Source organism: Drepanopeziza brunnea (assembly GCF_022702325.1).
Source record: "Drepanopeziza brunnea f. sp. 'multigermtubi' strain 214-2 chromosome Unknown ctg13, whole genome shotgun sequence".
NCBI lineage: Eukaryota > Fungi > Ascomycota > Leotiomycetes > Helotiales > Drepanopezizaceae > Drepanopeziza > Drepanopeziza brunnea.
Genome location: NW_027094076.1, coordinates 1796911 through 1817733, shown reverse-complemented (window position 1 = coordinate 1817733; position 20823 = coordinate 1796911). Strand labels below are relative to the sequence as shown.

The following is a 20823-nucleotide window of genomic DNA, read 5'->3' as shown; positions in this document are numbered from 1 at the left end:
GATCCTCTGATACGTAGAATTCCTCTCTCTTTCTTGCTGCCGCCGAGCTTGATTGCCAGATTAGGTAGGTAGTCAGTGGTGTTTTCTGGTGTGTGCCTCCACGGCAACAGTGGTCGCCAAACGTGTCGCGCTGGAGCGCCGAGTACTCACGATGAACCTTGATGGGGATCGAAAAGCTGGACCTGGTTCAAGTGAGCTTACAGAAGCGGCGGAATAGCCAGGAGGCGGCCGACCTCGAAATCTTGCGCTTCTGCGCTGGTGGTCCATTGGTGGGTGGACGTGCGGCTCCTCAGACGCCCATTTGGACGAGCAGGTGGGCGCCGCTATGAATTCGATATGTAGATTTATGTGAGATGTCGAGGTGTTGTAGAGGTCATCAAAGTCAAGTTCGAGGTTGAGTCCGCCCGGATGATTAAGATGACAAGTCACGACATTAAGCATATTCGTCCCTGTCGAGCCAGCACGTGGATGGGACGCCAATGTAAAGCCAGTGACGAAAGAGCCTTTCCTTCTTCAGTCTTTACCCGTTGTGAACCTTGAAAGAAAGGACATCGTGAGATGTATTGAAGCAATTTACATCGGATATCGAGACTTCTGACAAGCCAAGAAATAAACCGGAGGATATACAACACATTGTACAGATCACCCTCGTCATACGTACATAGAGCACACATTAAAACGCCGCCCCAATCCTGCTCCCATCGCTATCTCCCCTACCCCCAGGCCCAGCCCCAGCTCCCCTTCCAAAGAGTAGCATACTCTGCCTCGTCCCTACCTTCTCTCGCACCTCCGGCTTCTGCGTCTGTACCACCTTCATCGTAGGTAACGGACTCACCCGCCTAAATCTCTCCTCCAGCCACGTTGTAAACTTCGGTGGGCGGTCTGGGTATTCAGAGTCGTAAGTCAGGGCGTTCTTACGCACCATTACCGAGCCATCGCTCGTTCCACCACCCGTCCTCGGCCCATCTCTAGACATACCGTTTGAAAAGCCGGGGGTGGTGACGAGGGTCGCGGATCGTGACTGGAGCACATCTTCCCGGTCTTCGTCTGGGCTCCAGGTTTGGCGGCCCGGGGAGTTGCTAGAGTTGTTCTTATCGAGGCTTGTGGTTGGGAAGGCGCTCGCTCGCTCGAGGGTTTGGGGGGCCTGGCCGACAGCCCAGGTCTTCCTGGGTCCGACAGGAACGGGTAAATCCATGGATCGACTTGCGCGGATGTTGTCGGCGCCTCGCATCCAGGTCTGTCTTTCTCTATCCGCTGCACTGACACGGTCATTGTTCCTCGGCCAGTAGCTTTCCCCGCGCTCTCTTTCTCGCTCCCTCACCATAGATCTGTTCCTACTATTCCGCTCGCTTTGGACTCGACTCCACTGTGTTCTGTTTGCCGGAAACGGGAAATCAGATAGAGAAGGCCCGATGGAAGAGACATCGCTCCCGGGCCCTTTTCGCCGGATAGAGGATTTGAGCTCGTCTTGCTTTCTCAGCCTGCGCAAACGCCGGTACCGGATTATCAGATAGAATGAGAGCACTGAGATGAGCGACGAGCCAAGGATGGCAAAGGTTACGACGAGGACGAATGTTGTACTGTTCATAGCTGAGATGCGGGACGCTGCTATTGTAGCGCTCGCTTGGGACTGTTGGGGTCAGTTTCGCTATTCGATTCCGGGATGAGGAGAGACTCACAGCTATAGCTGAAATTGTAGCTTCAGCCTGGGCTATTGCATTCGTGGCCGTTGCTTGAGAGTGTCAGAAGTTGCGCTGAAACCATGAAAGTGGACAAACCTCTTGCATCACTAGCCACAGCATTCGCGCTCGCATTCGCGCTCGCAATCGCCTGGCTAGCGCTTGCCTAGATGATAATTCAGTAAAATGTAGTTCTGGGAGCTCGGAGTCGGTACAAAATTGCAAGTTCATGATTTCTGCTTGACAAACATACAACCAGGGCATGGTGGACTGACCTGGACCGAAGTGAGCGCGTTGTTCGCAGACAACACATTGGCGCTGGCGCTCGACTGGACTGCAGCAATAGCCTGGTTTGCACTGGTCTGCGCTGAAGCAATCCCAGCAGTAAGACTATTCTTAGCCTCTAGAGCGGCCTGGGACTGTATTGAAGCGCTCTGCAAAGCCTGTTGTACTGACTGGGAGGCCGAGCCGAGGGCTTGCTGAGCAGATTGTCTGGCACTATTCAAGGCATTGTTGGCGGCCGTGAGAGCCGCTTGGAGTGAAGCAATTGAAGCCGCGGCTGTAGCGGACGCGTTCGCAAGAGATGCCGATAATTGATTAGATACACTCAAGGCGCCAGCTGCAAACCCAGCACTGGAGGCTGATGTGACGAGGGAGCTGCATTCAGGCAGGAGAGCCAGCGGGTTTGGGAGAGAAGAAGGCCCTGCGACTCTTCTGCTGAGGGTTGGCGGTGGTGTCACCAGACTTGATGGAGGATGACTGATCGACCTTGTCGGGGTGTCACGAGGGGGCAGATTTGCAAGCCATCTTCGATGCTCTGAGATAATCTCGTTCGTCCTCGCTACAATGTTTCCTATCGCTTCAGGTGGGAGTAATTGAATAATTGCTGGACCTGCCGATTGAACATGTGGTGATGAGCCCGGTCCATTGTCAGATTCGTCGGACATAGTCATAGTAGACATTATATTAATTACGGTTGGATGACAAACGGCATGATGTCGCGCAAGCGGCTCTGGTAATATCGATATCTCTTGTCTCCCAAGACAGGAGGAAATCGAGCTTTTGGAAACCCGTGAACTCCGCGCAACGAATGGAAGAAGAGAAAAGACGAAAACTAAGTGATAAAGAAAGAAAGGAAAAATTCAACGAACTCGGTCGATATGGCCGTCCCGCGGAAAATGTTGACGAGTAACAAAGGGGAAAGATGTGAGGACCTGAGGAGCTGAGGACTGGACAGCAAAGTGGTCGGGTCTCACCACCAGTCAAAGTCCCTTGTAGCAGACTGCCTAAGAGACGGACGCCCGTACAGTTACGCGACGCCTAATAGGCTTAAGGGATCGGCGAATTGAGATCGGACATCCATGATGCGACTCGCTCAGATCTCACTCTGCCGCGTGGTGGTCCACATGCGGCGCTTTCTGACGTTGGGAGACATTGAAACACCTCTGATGCAGGCTTTGAGCCAAGTGACGTAGAGTTAACCATCTCGGTCTTCTCTCTCAAGTCGAGTCGAAGAAACATCCGAAGATATTCCCCCGTGGGGTTGTGCTATGAGCCGTTGATTCCAAGAGGAAGATGTCGTTGGGAAGTTTCGGTCGGCTAGCCGAGATTCAGTGAACCCCTACTGTACCAAAGTATTTGGAAATATACACGTGACCAGAGGAGCCCATTGTATGTTTGATCATAGGTACCGGTAGTCATGGCCATGGAACAAGAGGGTCCAGGCATTAGCAAGTGTTATGAATAATCTCAGACGCAAAGAACTATTAGCAGAAGCTCGGATATTCTATCAAAACGCTTTCAAGGTATCATCGTCGTCATTTCGTGAAACCAGACAGATCGTCGGCTCAGTTCCACTGGGCGAAGTCTCCATCACGACCCGCCAGCAGAGGCATTTTGGAGTGGTTGATTTGTCAATGTGGTGGTTTAGTAAAGACCTCAGGGTACTATCGGAGTGGCCGGACTCCGCGCCGCTGTGAGATAGAGCTGAGCTGAGCTGAGGAGTTGTACAACCTCCAAGCTCTCCCAAGCCATACAGTATCTTCGTTACGAGGACTATATAAATCTTCTCGCAATGGCCCATAGTTTTCATCTCTTGATCTTCTAGTCCTCCTCAGGCGCTGGCCTTATTGTCACGAGCGTATGTATGGCTTGCTTTCAGATAATATTTTTATGACTGATGGACTGCACTTATATTGAAAGCAGTCGACTCGCAGGATTGTGAAGATGTAAACATGAAGTTTCACCTCGGCTCAGACCGATTCCACTCTCGTTTTGATAATCACGTGTGCACTCGGTCTATCTCTTACACTTATTGAGTAATGATGTTAAAAATGACTCAACATAATTTTTTTTTTTAAAAAAAGAGGGCGGGGAGGCTCTTCGCATTAACAAATAGGTAAAATCCATCCATTCTGGTTGGATCACGAACAAAAAACTGCGCAAGAGCCCTAGCTTACGCCGTCAAAGTAGATGGGTAATATACGGAGATCAAAAGACAAAAAGAATACTTAAACGACGACTGCAGGATTTGAACCTACGCTCCCGAAGGAAGTAGATTTCTAGTCTACCGCGTTAACCACTCCGCCAAATCGCCTTGAGTGTCTCTGAATAGATGGATCAATGTTAACGCCGGCGCGGCTTAATTACAACATCAATAAAAAAAAAACACAAAAGTGTGGTGGGCAGCTAATTAGCCGAAGGCCCGAAGAACTTGCTTAGCGGTGACTTGTTTACTTTGCTCTTCCCCACCTCACATTTGTGTATGGCTTAATCTGCCGAAGGAGTACTTTCCCAGAGGCACTGTAACTGGGTTTCTACTGCGCAGCTCTTAACACAAATCTTCTTTCTCCAGCCAGTTGAAAGTTCAATTCCGAATTCTTCCACCTTGACCCCACGCAAATGTACCACTCGTCCACCCGATGTTTCTCAGCATGAACTCTGTGAAAATCACCCCTTCATATATCTTCCTCTCAGTCTTTGCAATCAGGTTATGTATATCAGCCAATGATGAAATCGAATCATTTCCACCCCGATTCCAGGGAAGTGGTTTCGATGCTGTGATGCTACGATGCTAAGGGTAGGAATAATAAACAATCGAGAAATTTCATCAAGAATCGAAAGAATCTGGTTTAAGAATATGAGCGCGCTCCTAGGAATGAGACAAGGAGAACACATTTATAATGTATTGTTAGTTGTAGCCAAAACATGTTGTAGCTCGACAGCAATCTGGTCACTATCCCGCAAAACATGTCATCCATTATAACACGTCGGGAAGATTGTTATTCTAGAAGGTAAGAAGAAACGCTGCCTGGTCTGATTTCGGGCATGATATCCACTTTTGAAAGGGAAAGTAGACACAGAGCACCCGCTTGCAATATTTATCTCATAGTCCAGAGCATTATTCAAACCCTCTCAAATAAAAAGGATTATAAATACTCCATCAATCACTGGATGACACATCAAGGACTTTCCCCATCATTCTCAATTCAAAACCCACGAGGCCGGCTTGCTTACAAAAAGGGAAGCCCAGATCGATTCGGAGTAGCCATCGTGAGAAGCGATACTTCGACAATCTCCGCGGAAGGCGCAAGAGCTGGCCTTGGTCATGGGCGGAAATGCAGCCGTCTTTAATTTTGTATCCTCAAACTTGGCATGTGGAAACTTCAAACAAGCTTCTTCCTCGGATGCGCGTCACCGTTTCGAGGCTCTGCATTTTTATCTGTTCCCTACTTCCGCCTCTTTATCGCCCGCTTGAAAATCCACTGTCGTATAAGATCCCGTTATCAATTTCGGCATTAACTTCCAGCGAGTACGTGATTGTTGAATGAAAGCCACTTGATCATCTAAATTGTCAAAGGTATTGGTCAGTTGGACATGAAATTTCGACCACGCGAAGCAGCAGTGCCAGCGAGCCCAGAGATCAATCAGTTCATGCCAGTGGAAACCCTGTGTTTGGAAAATCCGGAGATCCTTTTCTCTCCTAGAGGATCCTATCGACGATTGAACTCTTCGCACCTTCTTATACTTTTTCTCCCTTCTCCCGATTCGTCCGCCCCCTAACTTCCCCAGCTCTTTATCGATTCGATATTCCTAATATCGCGCAATCGTGCCAGGGAGGTTAATCTTAATGTAGGCAATCCTTAGATCCATGGATACCTCTGACTCTGACCAAAATCATACGCAGGAGCTCGAATGTATACTATGAATTTCGAAGATCAGAAAAAAAAGGCAATCTTTCTGGAGAAGTGGAGGACCTCTTCTATTCACGGAGCAAGGCGCCCTCCTAATCAGTACCTTTCTCCGCAATACCGCTTTTACCTTTTCATCACCCCTGAGAATCACCAATACAGAGTGTGAACTCTGCGAGCCTAGCAGTGGGACATATACGCAACCTGTCGCGATCTAACCGCTTTTCTTTCTTCCTTTCTTCTTCTTCGCTGCCAGAATTCCAAGCGTTGCCAGCTGTATATCCCATCTCCCCACTCGTATTGCTCAGATCGATTAGCCCATCCTTACAACAAATATCAGACCGACACGACCTTGAGAACAATTGCCATACTCCTCCGTACGTATTTCTGTACACGCTCCCACCAAACACTCCGTTCGACTTAGATTCGCAAACTAAAACCAAAAATTGGCCTTCTTATCACTATCACTCTCCTCCAGGTACTACGTACGTACGAATTTGCGAACCATCAACTTTGAATTTTTGGCTCCTCTCAAAGGGCTCATCATCCCATCCCATCAATCAATCAATCAATCAATCTGCAAACGAAAAAGATAAAAAGAACGAACAAATTAAACCCCCCACCCCCTCCCCCCAAAAACGATTCAATCATCATTCAAATAAATATGTACTTGCATAATTAATTAATAATAGCAAGAATAAGCTCGGAAACACATACTAACTGTACAAGTACGGTACACACCAAGAACCCAAAGACGCCAGCGAGGGACGCGCATTTGGTGTACCGGTACTGTACGTACGACTGGCCAAGAAAACTAAAAAATTGAGGTTAAAATGACTTCTTTCTTCCACGCAAACCCAACACTCACTACGCGCCTAACCAGAACCCAAAACGCCAAAGCCATAATCGGGTTCGATCATCATCCAACCGGGTAAGCTAAGCTAAATGGAAAACCAAACTGGCTTGCTTTTCTTTCTTTCTTTCCCTCCCAGTCCATTCATCCTAAGCAAAACATCCTTTCTCTCTCTCTACTTTTGTGACAGCCGCTCCCCAGGGCTTCAGGATTTCTCGTTACTGCTCTCATCCTCATCATCCTCATCGTCAGATCCAATAACGTGTCTCCCCTCGTCATCGCTCTCCTCGTACAGCTTCTTCTCCCGCTCATCCCCACCTTCCACGCCATCCGCATACTCGCCCTCACTCTCGTCCTCGCTGCCCGCCGCGAACGCATCGTAGAGCTCGCCTGCTCGTCTCTTCCCGCCTTTCTTGCCCATCTTGCCAGCGCCGCTGAGGCCGTCCGCTTCATCTTCTTCCAGGAGGTCGAATTCCCACTCGTCGCGGGGATTGTTACGTAGACGCTGGCGGCGCGCCATATACATGTAGATACCGAGGCCAGAGCAGAACAGAACGATGAGTGCTGCTGCACCGTAAATCCAGACTTGGGTCTTGGAGGAGACGCCGAAAGTGGGGAAGAATGGTGGAAGCCAGCCGGACGGAGGAGTAACCGATGCGGAAGGCGTGGGCGACGATGTAGGGGTCGTTTCGCCGGCACTGCTGGTGGGTTTGGTGGGGCGGTCGGGGTGGTCGGATGGGTTTGGCACGAGAGGGGTGGTGGGGATGGAGACGGGCGGTATGGTGGTGGTCGTGCCGGCGATGGTGGTGGTGGCGATTACTTCGGCATGGTCGTCGTCATCCTCGTCGTTCGGCATTGGTAGATGGGCTGCCTTGGAGGCGTCAATACACTCACCCCAGAGCTTGAGGTGCCAGTCGATGAATTTCCCGCTGTGCTCGTTTACGATGGTATCCTTAAGAATAATGGTCCACTTTCCAACACCAGACTCCCCCCTAGCTAGTGTTAGCAGGAATCCAAAACCAGAGATACTTTCAGAATGATCATACCAGTGAACCACGGACATGAAAGTCCAATCATTATAGCCTTCCGCTGCAGAATCCAAACGACGCGTGGCTGAAAGATGACTGGTGATGGTATCAGGACTAACAAGGTCGACACTAAGATCACCTCTTCTAGTGTGATTGACATTCATGGTAACCGTGACATGCTCAACACGCTCGAGATTTGCATCCTGGAGCATCTGCGGTGTAACTTCAAACGATACAGCCAACCCCTCATCTCCTTGCGGTATATCCTGATTGACATGGATCCAAGGCGAGTAAAACCAAGCTTGTGGCTTAACGTTCTTCCATGTCTTGGCGGCCTCAATAGTTGCCCAGGAATCTATCTTCCCATACCCAAAAGTATGACTGAATTTTCGCCCGATGGTCGTATTTTGCCACCCTTGATGTTCCAAGTTGAAGGGCAGGGCAGTCATCATGACCAGCCATTGTAAATCTCTCCATGTCAGATCTGGACGAATTTGCAACACGAGGGCAAATATGCCGGCTGCGAGGGGAGCAGCAGCGGAAGTACCACCGTGACCATTGTAGCATTGGTTCGCCCCGACATCAGTTCCGTGCTTCAGAGTGTGTCAGTGTGGTCTAGCTCTTGCAAGGTTGTTTGACTTACAATAGCGTCTCCACTTCCACTGCTGTATGTTACAACCAACTGAGCTGAGCACTTTTCAGAGTAGTATGGGTGGTTCCCCTTTCGATCGACAGCTCCAATAGTTATACTGTAGATACTGTTGGTATATCCGTCAAAGTTGCAGTTGTCCTCATTCGCGGCGCCATTTCCCGAGGCAAAAACGTAGATGGATCCGAGGCCTCCCCGGCCCTTTTGAACCGCATTAAGCATCGCTCTCTTGATGAGTATCCCGGGCGCATCCATAGATCTTCCATCGTCCGGGGGTCCCCAAGAACAAGAGTAGATATGGTTCTTTTGGAACGCGTAGTTCATTGCCACTGCCTCGTCGGCATCAGTAATCAGCTTCGAAAGAATTCTGATTCCAGCAACCTTCGAGTCCCATGCAACTCCAACTCCGCAGACGTTGTTCTTGACTGCCGAGACCTCTCCTGCACAGCGTGTCCCATGTCTGTCGTCTGATAGTCGTGGCTTGGGTTCGACGGTGTTGTCGTTGAAATCGTAGGATCCTTCAGCAAAGTAGTTATCTTTCAGATCGTCACTGTACATATCCAACCCATCGTCCACGATCGCCACTGTTGCATTATGGCCAGTAATGCCTTGCAACCACACATCCGTCACGTTGACATCATGCCCGAGCTGGACCGGGTTGTAAAGATGCCACTGCTCGTGGAAGATGGGATCCTGGATATCTAACGCCTTCATGACTTCTTGCTGCTTCGCCACTGCTGCATCCACGGGGGGTTCATGACGCCCTGAAAAGGGCGCAGGGTATCCGGCCGGCCGAGGGGGTATTATCCCTCGTTTCTCCATCCGCGGCTTCGTCTTCTGCTTCTGTGACAACCGCACTCCATCTAGGATATCGGGCTGGCCCATGGACCGCTTCTTCCGCCGTAACTCCAAAGCTGTGCGTACCACGTCCTCGTCCTGCTTGTGGCTAGAAAAGATATGATGGTCCTCCAGTTGTCCCAGTTGGCCTTCATGCGTTAAGCCCAATTTGACAGCTATCTCTGTTGGACGGATCGTAGGATCGAGGTGGAGGACATAGTAGTCCTGCGCGTTGTAGTCCCGAGGCTGTAGATTCGAGGCTGATGCGAGGTAACCCAGGCCGAGAAGGCCCAGGGTGGATGCGGATATTCTCATTTTGGAGGCAGATGTACGCAGAAAGTAAAATGGGAATGGTTCTCGAAAGAGGGGATCGAGGGTTAAGAAAGGCAAGCTTTGCGCATTGATGATTCGTCAGTTGTTTCAATATCGTGTCCCTTGTGCCCTTGTGGCTAGTCGCTGGTGGAAGCGACCTACGGCTGTTCGAGGAGAGGGAAGGGTTTCGATTTGGGAGACTATTGTGAATCGGCGCACATAATCTTTTGGGGGGGTGGTGGAGGGGGGCGGCAAGGTGAATGGATTGCGGATTGATTGTAAAGAGAGTGAGCGCCGTCTGGTGGAAAGTTCGTAGTTACAGGACTGTATGTAGCGTATTCGTACGGAGGTATGCTGTTCTAAAGACACATAAGCTCATGGCACGGCATTGTCATCCCTGGCAGATCGGGCTTTGAAAGAACTCAAAACCCTTACCGACCGATATTCCAACATTCCAACAGTCAACTACTGCTGATGCTCGAGCCACACTTGTGGAGCGCCACAGCTGGACCTGACTTGGAAATCCGTCCGTATCGAAAAGTCGAAAAGTCGAAAAGTCACAAATCAAAGACAACGTGTAGAAGGGCTCGAAATACGTGGCACCAGTTTTGCTCGACTCTCTCCCTCCATATGGCACCTACTCACTCACGCATCATTTAAGCGCTAGGTATATCATCTATCTATCTAGGTATCTATCTTACTTATTATTACGACCTTGATTGACAAGGATACCTATCTCCTCCACCAACCTCCAACCTTCTCTCTTGTTCTGTCGCTCTCCCAACCTCCTCATAACGAAAATCTATTCTTCTCTATCCAATTTTGCACGTCCTTCTGCGTCCTCGGTTCACTATTGACATGTTGCTACCCGTGTCTGTTCTCAGCTAATTATGCGGCTGCGAAACTGGATATCGCTATTGTCTATTGTCTCTTGTCTGCCATAGCCCACCGTTCGTATTCTTGAGCTTTGATCGTTGACGAAGAACGCCCTGTGAGCTGTCCAGACACAACTGCCGTCTTTCGGAACCAATGGATAGTTCCTAATAACGCCCTCTACAGCTCGAAAAAGTATCTCGGCTTCAGAATAATATTGCGACGCCCGCTCACTCTATCCGATAAAGATGTCAGCACCGTATTGGGGGCAGCTTCCTCCCCCAAATATCACTCGAGGGCGCATAACTAGACGAGAAGAAGAGCAGGCTTCAAGAGCAAACAACAACCTCTCGTGTGATACCAACATGGCAGGCGATCGTTGGACCAGTGATCATCCATCCCAACCGAATCCGAGACAGAACCGGTACTCGACGCAAACTGATGCGCCTACAATATCGACTCAAAGTCCTTTCGCGTCCCCAATAGCTTCGGAGTTCCGTGGCGACGGACTGGCTCCTCGCCCTTCTTCCTTCCAGCCTGGTACATCGGATGCCGCATACAATGGGGATTACTTAGAGAAGAGAAGGCGGAGGCAGAGCCGGGAGCAGTACGAAGACCCATCGTCAGCACCTCCGCCGGCCGCTCCGGAAGTTCCTCGAGCTCCGCCCCTCAGCTACAAGCAACCATATAGCAACGCTGGAGGATCTCAAGCACTAGGGCGGTCCAGGTCAAAGAGGAGATCAGAGGGGCCCGTAGGGAGTCGCCCCGAGAACTACGGCATTGAGGAGGGCGCAAACGCAAACAGGCGAGAACCAAACAACGGAAAAGGAGCTGTCCCGTTTAGTGGAAGCCGGAGAAAGGGATCCATCTCGCAACCACGAAAAAGCTCGCTATCTGAAGCGGAAGAGCTACGGCGCAGAGAGTGGGCACCAGATCGGTCTCCTCTGCAGAGGCTAGAGCTGACGCTTGACAGCATCACCAAGGAGGAGAAAAGAGCTCGGGTTGAGGAAGCAGAAGTTCTAGCGAGGGAATCGAAAGCTAGTCGTGGTGGTGAGAGGCCGATTCAGAACTCGGTTCGCTTCCGGAATCGACCCGTCGCAAAGGCACCCGAGCCGATATCTCAACCTGAATTGGCTCGAAAATTGAGGACCAAGCAGAAAGATCAGCTACAACGCAGTGGTACGGTTGAGATAAGGACATCTACTCGCGATCCGACCCATCTCCCTGCGGCAGCAGCTGCAGCGGCGGCCGGTGATACTGGTGTAAGCCGGAGTGGAAGCAATAAACTCAGAAAGAAGCCACCCGGAGACCTGTGGGTTGACCAGAGATTGGAGGCCGAAGAACAATATCCTACAATTGCTGCAACTCGAAAGCAATCCTTCGATAGCCGTCAGCAGCCTGCGACCGGGAGGCCTGCTAGAAACCATTCGCAGAGCATTATAGATAAAGAACTTCCCGTGCTACCTCGGGACGCTGCACAAAATCCGGCGCAGGATAATGAAATTAACCTGCTTGATTTTGACTCGTTCGAGAAGACGGGCAAGCCAGTACGGAACGGAACGCTGAGCAAGCTCGAGCGATTGACGGGTTCTTCTAATCCGCCCGTGAGGACTGTACCTGCTGGAGATGACATTCGTGCGAAGCGAGTAGTGGTGAGTCGTGTTTTTCCCAAGCAACCTCGCTCCCGATATCTTGGCCCAGTTGCTGCTGGCGGCATCTCTCTGAACCTGGAGCATATCATGATTTCGAAGAATGCAGATGCCTCTGTCTAAACCCATGTCGCTGCGATGCTGCGAAATCGTTCAGTCGCCGTTTCACTACTAACTCAGTGTAAGGTCAACGGTGGTCAATACGATGTTCCACCAACGGCAACCGGCCCTGCCCCTGCCCCAGCCATAGCCCATTCCACTGATTACCACCATCGCCTATCAAAGGTTTTTCACCAAAAACACGAGAACATCCCCGGGCAGGGTGTCTACGTTCCATCTAGACATTTCGACGAGTGGAAAAAGGGCGGAGTTGCTCTCTTGTCTGGAACATTATTGGACCTCGGTGCCAAGGAACAGACTGAGGAAGAGAAGGACAGAGCATGGTGGGAGGCTGGAAATGCTGGCACCCGACGACGCAGCAGTGTTAAGCAACGAAAAGCAGAAGCGTATGACGGAGAATATGACGATAACGGTATGCAAGAACTTCAATACCAACCTTCTTTTCCTGGAGAGTGCGAAGGATGCGTTTCCGAGCGGGCGGCTCGAGAGAATGCAGTCAATCTACGCACTCAGCAATTTGATGGTTACCACAAGAGGACCTGGGTCAGGAGACATGTTGTGCGGGAAGAGAAGGCAGAATCTGCAGACGAAGAGTTGTTTGCGCCGAGATCTCCAACCTTCCTAAGTCCTGACCAAAATCTATCTCAAGAATCTCCTACCTCCTCTCTTATTAAGCCTCATTTGCTAACCTGTGAGGTGCGGACTGTCCGCGTTCGTCCTGATATAGCTCCTACAAGATTCAAACCGCCTTTGTTCCTCAAGAGCGGACCAATGCTACGTTATTGTGGCTTACGCAATGACAAGGTCAAGAGTCGTTCGAACCCAAATAAGGTCATGGCTGACCGTGAGATCTGGAGAGGATCCATCATGATCGTCTCGCAAGATCAACACTCTTCGTACGAACTTGCTCCGACGCTAAGACTCTTTCTGCAGCCGGTTGATCTGTTGCCGCCTCCGCCTGCACAATTCGATGGTCGAATCGATGACCTTGCTCCAGAATATGTAGATCCGCTTGCTGGGCTTCCCAAGCTTGGAAGGGATGGCAGGACACTTTACATTCGGCCCATTGTAAGTATTGAGGAGCCCAGCTTTTATCGTTGTCCAAATCCTTTTGGTGGCTTTGTGGACAGCCAAGTCGGTTAGCTGCTAATTCCTCTACCTAGGATCATCTGCCAGAAGTAAAGGACCTTTCCAGAGAAGAGTCTGACGATGGGCTCTTTGAGATGTCCAGAAGTCCCCTCGACGGCACCGCAGACCGGAATCCCGCATGCAAAAAATCACACTACGATGGCGAAAAGGCTGGGAAATACAAAGAAGTCCGAGGGTTTCGACTGCATGCCGAGCATGGCATGACTTTCTGGAGATTCAATATCGAGATTGAGCTCCGAGAAAAGCAACAGCGTATCGCTTATCGCATCAATCGAGGACCTGCGACTGGCTTTTGGGTCCCTGCTCGCGGAAAGGCGATGAACATTATGTTCTCCAGCTGCAATGGATTTAGCCACGACGTTGACCCTAATCTATTCTGTGGCCCTGATCCAATGTGGAGGGATGTGTTGAATACGCATCAAACTCAGCCGTTCCATGTTATGCTCGGTGGCGGCGATCAAATATATAATGATCGTGTCATGGAAGAGACAGTGATCTTCAAACAGTGGCTGGATCTCAAGGACCGACACCACAAGGAGAAACTACCCTTCACGCCTGAACTCCAGCGTGAATTGGAACTTTTCTACCTCAATCGATACAGCATGTGGTTTTCCCAGGGCTTATTTGGTGTAGCTGTCTCTCAGATACCGATGATCAACATCTATGACGACCACGATATCATTGATGGATTTGGGTCCTATCCTAACAGCTACATGTGCTGTCCGATCTTTTCTGGGCTTGGATCTGTGGCTTTCAAGTATTATATGCTATTCCAGCATCAGAGTAGCATTGATGAGGGAGAGGAGACTGAGCCTAGTTGGATTTTGGGGACGCAGCCTGGGCCGTACATCAAAGAGCTAAGTAGGAGTATTTTCACCACTCTCGGTCGCGAGATCGCGTTCCTTGGTCTCGATTGCCGCACTGAGAGGATGTACGATGAGATCGTGAGTGCCGAGACGTACCATAAGATCTTCGACAGACTTGAGAAGGAAATCATCAAGGGCGAAACTAAACATTTGATTGTGTTGGTTGGCGTCCCCGTTGCTTACCCGAGATTGGTTTGGTTGGAAAACATGTGAGTTCTTCTGTGTGATACTTGGAAGTCTTTTGCTCATATGAGTAGTTTAACATCCAGACTTATGGAACCAGTCAAAGCTCTGAGCAGAGCTGGTGTCTTGGGGAAGAAGCTTCTCAACCACATGGATGGAGGAGTTGAGATCCTTGACGACCTTGACGATCATTGGACGGCGAAGCATCACAAAGAAGAGCGAAAATGGTTTATTCAAGAGCTTCAGGACTTGGCCGCCATCAAGTCCGTGCGTGTCACTCTGCTTGGGTATGTCACATTCTTCGACTCGCGCTTATGGTACTGACTTCACAGGGGCGATGTGCATCTTGGCGCTATCGGACAGTTTTACTCGAATCCCCAACTTGGGATTCCTAAAGACAAGGATTTTCGCTACATGCCTAATGTCATATCTTCAGCAATCGCTAACTCGCCTCCGCCGGACACCCTTGCCGATCTCCTCAACAAGCGGAATAAAGTGCATCATCTGGATGCAGAGACTGATGAGGACATGATTCCCATCTTCACACACGATGTAAATGGCAAGCCACGAAATAATAAGCGTCTACTCAACCGGAGGAACTGGTGTTCGATCCGCCTCTACGATCCCGAACTCACACCTCCCCCAACCCCACAGTCAGATGGTCCACCTTCACCACCCCCTAGAGATGGCCTTCTTCGCAGACTATCAACATCGGCTCGAGGCCCAAGCTACCGTCCCGACGCCACAAAACCCCCGTCCCGTGCAGGTATTGTCGGCAAACGACAGACCACTGCACCACCAATCTCCAACCCAGGCTTCTTCGCCCGACGTAACTCAACCTCCCGTCGGGCATCTACGGATTCCGGGCGGCCACCAAGCGTACTTACCAGGACCCTCTCTCTGTCCCGCAAAGACTTCATCCCAGGTAACCTCTTCCGCCGCGACAGTAAGCGTAAGAAACCCGATTCCGGCGGTATAAACGGGTACGGTGCCTCCAGCGACGAGGAAGACTCGTATTACTACGAGCCCCAGGCCCATCGTTCCGGTCTCCGCGGTGGTAGCGGTGGTCGCAACTCCAACGACGACGAGGGATATTTCCCATCTATGCCAGCCCCTACTGCACGCGTACCAACCCATCCAGTTTCTAATGCGCCTACTTCTGTGGCGGGTAGTGATGCGAAGCAAGGATTGGAGAGGATGAAGTTCCATCGGACACCGTCGGGGGTGTCCGCCAAGCAGATGAAGAAGGCGCCGCACTTGACGAGGGCTGTGAACATTGAAGGGGGACTGGACGTCTGTTTGAATATGGAAGTTAATCCAAAAGATCCGGCGGGTATTACGATGCCGTATAGACTACTGGTGCCGAGACTGTGGCATGAGGAGCCGTTGCCTGCTGTGAGGGGTGAGAGCAGGAGTCGGGGGAGTAGCATGGAGAGAGGGAGCAGTGAGAGTGGTAGCGAGTGGGATGGTGAGGCACAGTTGCAGCAAAGACAGCTTGGAAAACCGAGTCGGTGGGAGAAGTTTGTGGGGAAGGGGAATTCGAGGGAAGTTTAGTGTGACGAGATGGGGTGGTTCTCGAAGGGTGGGATCGTTATCTTGATTTGATGATGGAGCACGCGAGCGAGCGAGCAAAGTGGCGAGTATACCCTTTTTTGTATATCTGGTTTTTTTTTTAATGGAAAAAACCCCCTCACTCCTTCGACCTTATCTTTTTTCTGGTCCGCAGTATACTATTTTCTGGTTGTTGATATGAAATTTCAAGGGGGACTTCGCTTGCTGGGTGCCCTCTGCTTTGGGCGTGTTTACTTTCCTCTCTCGCTTGGTTTCACACACACACTCTGTCTCTACGGAGTATTGATTAACGGCGCTACTGTCTCCTCTTAGTTCATCCTTCCTCAAGCTTCCATTGACATTTGTTTCCTTTCTTTGGCTCACCGAGGTCCTTATTTTTTTTTTTTTTTCTTCTTCGGGTTTTGCTAAAATCACGGATGAACGCGATCTCTTATCGGTGGTTGATTTCTTCATCGCATGCCGTCCGTCAATGTCTCTCTCTGCCTGCCCTATTCTTTTGCAATGACGGGGGAAAATTCGATGCGTGGATCGTACTGTATGTATGGTGTATGAGAGGCTGGTCGGGAGTCGGGAGTGGGACGTGTCTCACCACACAAAGGAATTGAGGGAGGCAGGGGGTTTGCGCTAGTGTGCATTCCTCGGACAAGTGTTTCTCTTTCCTCTTCTTTTGTTCTGTTTTCGCAGGCCACTGACCTAACCTTTACCTCATGATCGTATGCTGCTTGATTTGAGATTGATTGGATGGTATAGTATCTTTGGTTTCGGACTCACGGGAGACGAAAGACGAAAGACGAAAGGCTGGGAGGATTGGATAGGATAGGAGGAGGGCTGAAAGCTCTTTCGTAGACGAGATGGGAAAGAGAGATCGATCTGCTAAGAAGAAGGAGAAGTGGGCGACGGATGTTGATAATTGGGAGAAGCTTGATGCTGGCGGCGGGGATGGGGGGGCTGACGGCGCGGAGAGCGTTGCCAGTCCTGGCAAGGACGGGGAGGAGGTGCCTGAAGGCGAGGCCACGCTCCGGGAAGTCGGAGTCGGCAGCTCAGTGGCGGTGGAGGAGGACCCGACTGGTCGAGAGGAGAGGAAGAAATCTGCGGCAGTCGAGCCTCTGCTTGTTGAGGGCCTGAAGGGCTCGAAGGAGATGGGTGGGATGGGGATTGAGGGGGGTAATGAGGAGGAGGAGGAGCTGGGTGGACTGGAGAGGCCGCCTCCTCTGGTTCTGAGCTGGTTTGAGGCGTGGAAGCGGGAGCGGGCTGGTCTTGGTCCATGTCATTCCCCAAATGCGGAACTCGAGAGTCGGGATGCAGATGGAGGGCGCAAGATTTCCATTGCGAAGGCGTATGAGAGTCTGGTGGCGGGAGAGGAGAGGAGGGAGAGTGCGGAAGTTCTTCCGCTGAAGTTAGGGAAGAAGAGGGAGGAGGAGCGGATGGGGATGTTTGGGGGGTGGAGTGAGGCGGGTGTTGAGAGTGGAAAGGGTACGTCGGTGGATAATATTGGGGGTGAGGATAAGGAGAAGAGGATCAGTGGGAAGAAGGGGGTTCAGCCGAAGAATATTCTCATTCCGCCTGGGGGGACGGATGAAGCTCGGCTCGGTGGTGGGGGACTCTTGTCACGGTCGGTACGTGCTATGATTCATCTATTATCTATGTGATGGGTTTGGAGTTAGGGCTAATGATGGTAGTCCGGTTGTCCGATTGCTATCAGGATCATCATCAACGCGGCGGAGACCTACCTTCATTGTAAGTGTGAGCGGGCTGGGTCCATTCCCCCGAGTCCTTCCCTTATGGCAATGGCTAACCATTCCTAGGGGTCGAAAGCTCTCGTGGCCATAAGAATGATAAGCTCCCCGACTCTCTGATCATGGATAGTCAAGCTTCGCGGGAGCGCTTCGATCTTGTGATGGCCCATCTCGACGAAGCGCGATGCAATGCCACGAGCCCACTGTCCCCCATCGACGACGATAAGCCCGACAACACCCCGGGCCCTGAGATACCCGAGGACCTCAACGCGGAGTTCGGAGAGCTCTACGTAGAATGCCAGCGGTACGTCGACGACAAGATGGCAGGCTTGGCGGCCGTCTCGCAGTCCGAGATCCGGGACATGCATCGAGAGATCATGGACTGGTATCGCAAGATGGTGATGGCCGGTACCGACGACCAGGATTTCTCCAAGACGGATGAAAAGACGAGGGAAGCAGAGAGGCAGATGCGCATCTTGTTGAGGAGGATGTTTGATGGGTTTGCGCACCACCATGGGGTTCTGAAGCAATTGGGGAACAATGATCAAGAGGCGCCGATTGCTGGATATAAGAGGGTCATCGAGGCAGCTGAAGACTCGATCCCGTATTTCAGGGTGTTCTCGACGGTTGGGAGGTTCGTTGCCGCGATTGCGGTGATCTTCGTGCTTCTCGCTTCGGCCGATTGGTTTATCAACACCTGGATACCGTGGTTATTTTCTCTCACAAGCAAAGGGGTTTCGCCAAACCGCTTTGCGCTGCCTGATTATCAGTCAAAGCCAGACTCGATATCGTGGGCTCCTTCTTTCGAGAGCTCGCTGGAGACATGCGGGAAACAGCTCGGAACGACCAAGAAGTTCTACGACGCGGCAAACGCCCACACCTTCACTGTTCTCGGCGGACTCCACAATCTGACCCGGAAATTCACGTCAGATACCGAGGGCCTGGCTCTGAAATCCGTGTGGTCGGTTGTGGCGAGCCTCACTCCGCTCGCCAGACTCCTGGGTAGCACGCCGCTGGGGGAGACGCGAGAAGCGATCCACACCACGGCCACGAAATACCTGGACGAGGTTGGACGGCTGACGTCGCATATTCCTGCGTCTCGACGCACGCTGCAGAACGCACTCGAAGGCCTTGACGCGGGTTTGGCAGCGTTGAAGAGGCGCGAAGGTGACGGGCCCGCGTCGCGGTGTTCTCAGGCTTGGTCGCCTCTCGGTCTCTGGAGGAAAACGGACTGCCAATTCATGACTTCTCTTGTGGCAAGGTCGACGGTGGAGAGGGTCCGGTTCATCAAGGGGGAGGTAGGTGAGATGCAGAAGAGCTCCCAGGAGGGGGTGTTCGAGCTGTACGACCAGATTAAGGGGTGGGAGGGGACGGTGCGAAGAGCTGTTCAGGGTGGGCTTGGCGGGGAGGAGAGCTGGTGGAAGGTTATGGTGGTGGTGAGGGAGGCTGAGAAGGCGTTGGGTAAGGGGGCGGAGGAGATCTTACGCAGGATTCGGGGAGGAGAAGAAGAGAGCGGAGGAGATTTTGTAAGAGCTGTAGGAGGATAATGGGATTAGAGAGGAAGCTGAGGTTGAGCAAGCGGATGATGAAGGTGGATTTCGGTCATTGATGGATCTGGTTTTCTGGGTGGATGTCGAGATTTGATAACAGCTCTCGGCTTTGGTCTTTGGTCTTTGGTTCGCGGTTTTGGATGGAAATGTTGTACACTAAGTAGTCCTTCATCGCTAGTCTCGTTCAGTGTGGTCAGCATTCCCATAATATAACAGGCTATATTATGGACTCTTGAAAAGGTGTGGTCACTTAGACATGATCCATCCTCCCGGTTGCTCTCTAAGCGAGTTCTATAAAGCCCTCGATGGGTACGTCCAACGTAGGAGGAAGCTTAACGAGAAGTTCAGCTTTGAAAAAAGAAAAAATGTTATACTTTCGCCAATCTGGATCTGTTGTCAATATTTCTGTGTCCTGTTTTCATGTTAGCACAAAAGAGAGCTCATCCTCAAGATTGAGTCTTGCCGCAAATACCACCATATATTTCACTATGGAGAAGACAACGTGAGATATAACAATTACCCACTTATGATCAACTTCCTTTCATCGAGATCTATTTGAAAGGGAATACACGCTCCTTGAGCGAGTAAGCTAAGAGCCCTAAACATTATCATCAAGTATATCGAAGGTGAGAAGAACAAAGTGGCAGATACGTTGTCTAAGATTATTTTCCTTAAATAGAACTGCGATGACCGAGATATATCAAGCTACGACTCTGCTTTCGAAAAGCATTGCGACCAAGAGTTTGAAAAGATTGAAAAGGTGGCTACGAAAGACTGACAGAGAAGATAGGAGATCCATAATACCAAGCTGAATTGGACAAGACACACCCCAAGATAATATCACTACTTGCTGGGAAATCAGACGAAGATGTTATACTATACTAATACCAGTGGCAGCAGCATTTGAACTGACAATAACCCTTTGCATGACGACGGTAAACCGATTAATGGTAGTGATGACGTATAGTAGCAAATACCTATAAGAATTCGGGAGGAAATTGATTGTTGTTGTTGTTGTTGTTGTTGTTGTATTTATTTACGTCGGGCGGGTAGCAGGCGAAGCTTGCCGCCCTGAGACCTCCCATAGGGTACGGCGACGTGCTAAGCTAAAGAGTTATATATAAGAAAGCTTTAAAAAGCAATTTAAAGTGTTGTAGCGAAGGTTACTATCGCATGCGCCCTTCTCTTATAGATAAGATAGATCATATAAAAAGAAACCTTTTATCAAAGGAAAACTATAAAAGAGAGAGTCAAGCATGTACAAACTGCTATAGCTAGCTAAAAGCGAGCTGTTTACGTCGCGTAGCGATAGGAATCAAGGCCGGACCGGGGTTAGCCGAGTACAAAAGAAAAGGTGAATACGAAAGCTTAAACTCTAAAAGAAAACTTAATATAATATACTAATGTTAAAGAGAATTCCTTCGAAAGCGCATTACGCTATCTTAAAGTCTTAGTCTCGTGACGCGGTTGATCTGACGAGCTTTTATAGCTTAAGTAAAGCGGAGCGTACTCCGTTCTCTTTACCGAAGTAATATCAGTTAGCTAGAGTAGCACTTTTATCGGGTGCAGTGCTTAAA

General features: G+C 50.5%; 4 protein-coding genes across 4 annotated transcripts; 2 read left to right on the top strand and 2 right to left on the bottom strand.

Moving 5' to 3' along the window:
* Positions 1-673: 673 nt before the first annotated feature.
* On the bottom strand, positions 674-2641 carry L3040_007652 (uncharacterized protein; the record flags this gene model as incomplete). Its single annotated transcript, XM_007291773.1, has 4 exons — positions 674-1630; positions 1680-1732; positions 1779-1845; positions 1955-2641. The coding sequence occupies 4 exons, from the start codon at positions 2639-2641 to the stop codon at positions 674-676; spliced, it is 1764 nt and encodes a 587-aa protein (XP_007291835.1).
* A 4286-nt stretch (positions 2642-6927) lies between these two features.
* L3040_007651 (uncharacterized protein) lies at positions 6928-9551 on the bottom strand (the record flags this gene model as incomplete). The annotated part of the gene is made up of 3 exons (XM_007291774.1): positions 6928-7714; positions 7769-8343; positions 8394-9551. The coding sequence occupies 3 exons, from the start codon at positions 9549-9551 to the stop codon at positions 6928-6930; spliced, it is 2520 nt and encodes an 839-aa protein (XP_007291836.1).
* A 1235-nt stretch (positions 9552-10786) lies between these two features.
* Positions 10787-15942, top strand: L3040_007650 (uncharacterized protein; the record flags this gene model as incomplete). Its single annotated transcript, XM_066154937.1, has 6 exons — positions 10787-12073; positions 12257-12602; positions 12918-13258; positions 13354-14414; positions 14463-14675; positions 14721-15942. 6 exons carry the CDS (start codon positions 10787-10789, stop codon positions 15940-15942), a joined length of 4470 nt encoding a protein of 1489 aa, XP_066010817.1.
* Positions 15943-16811: 869 nt separating this feature from the next.
* Positions 16812-19243, top strand: L3040_007649 (uncharacterized protein; the record flags this gene model as incomplete). The annotated part of the gene is made up of 3 exons (XM_007291776.1): positions 16812-17576; positions 17640-17697; positions 17766-19243. 3 exons carry the CDS (start codon positions 16812-16814, stop codon positions 19241-19243), a joined length of 2301 nt encoding a protein of 766 aa, XP_007291838.1.
* Between the last annotated feature and the right edge of the window lie 1580 nt (positions 19244-20823).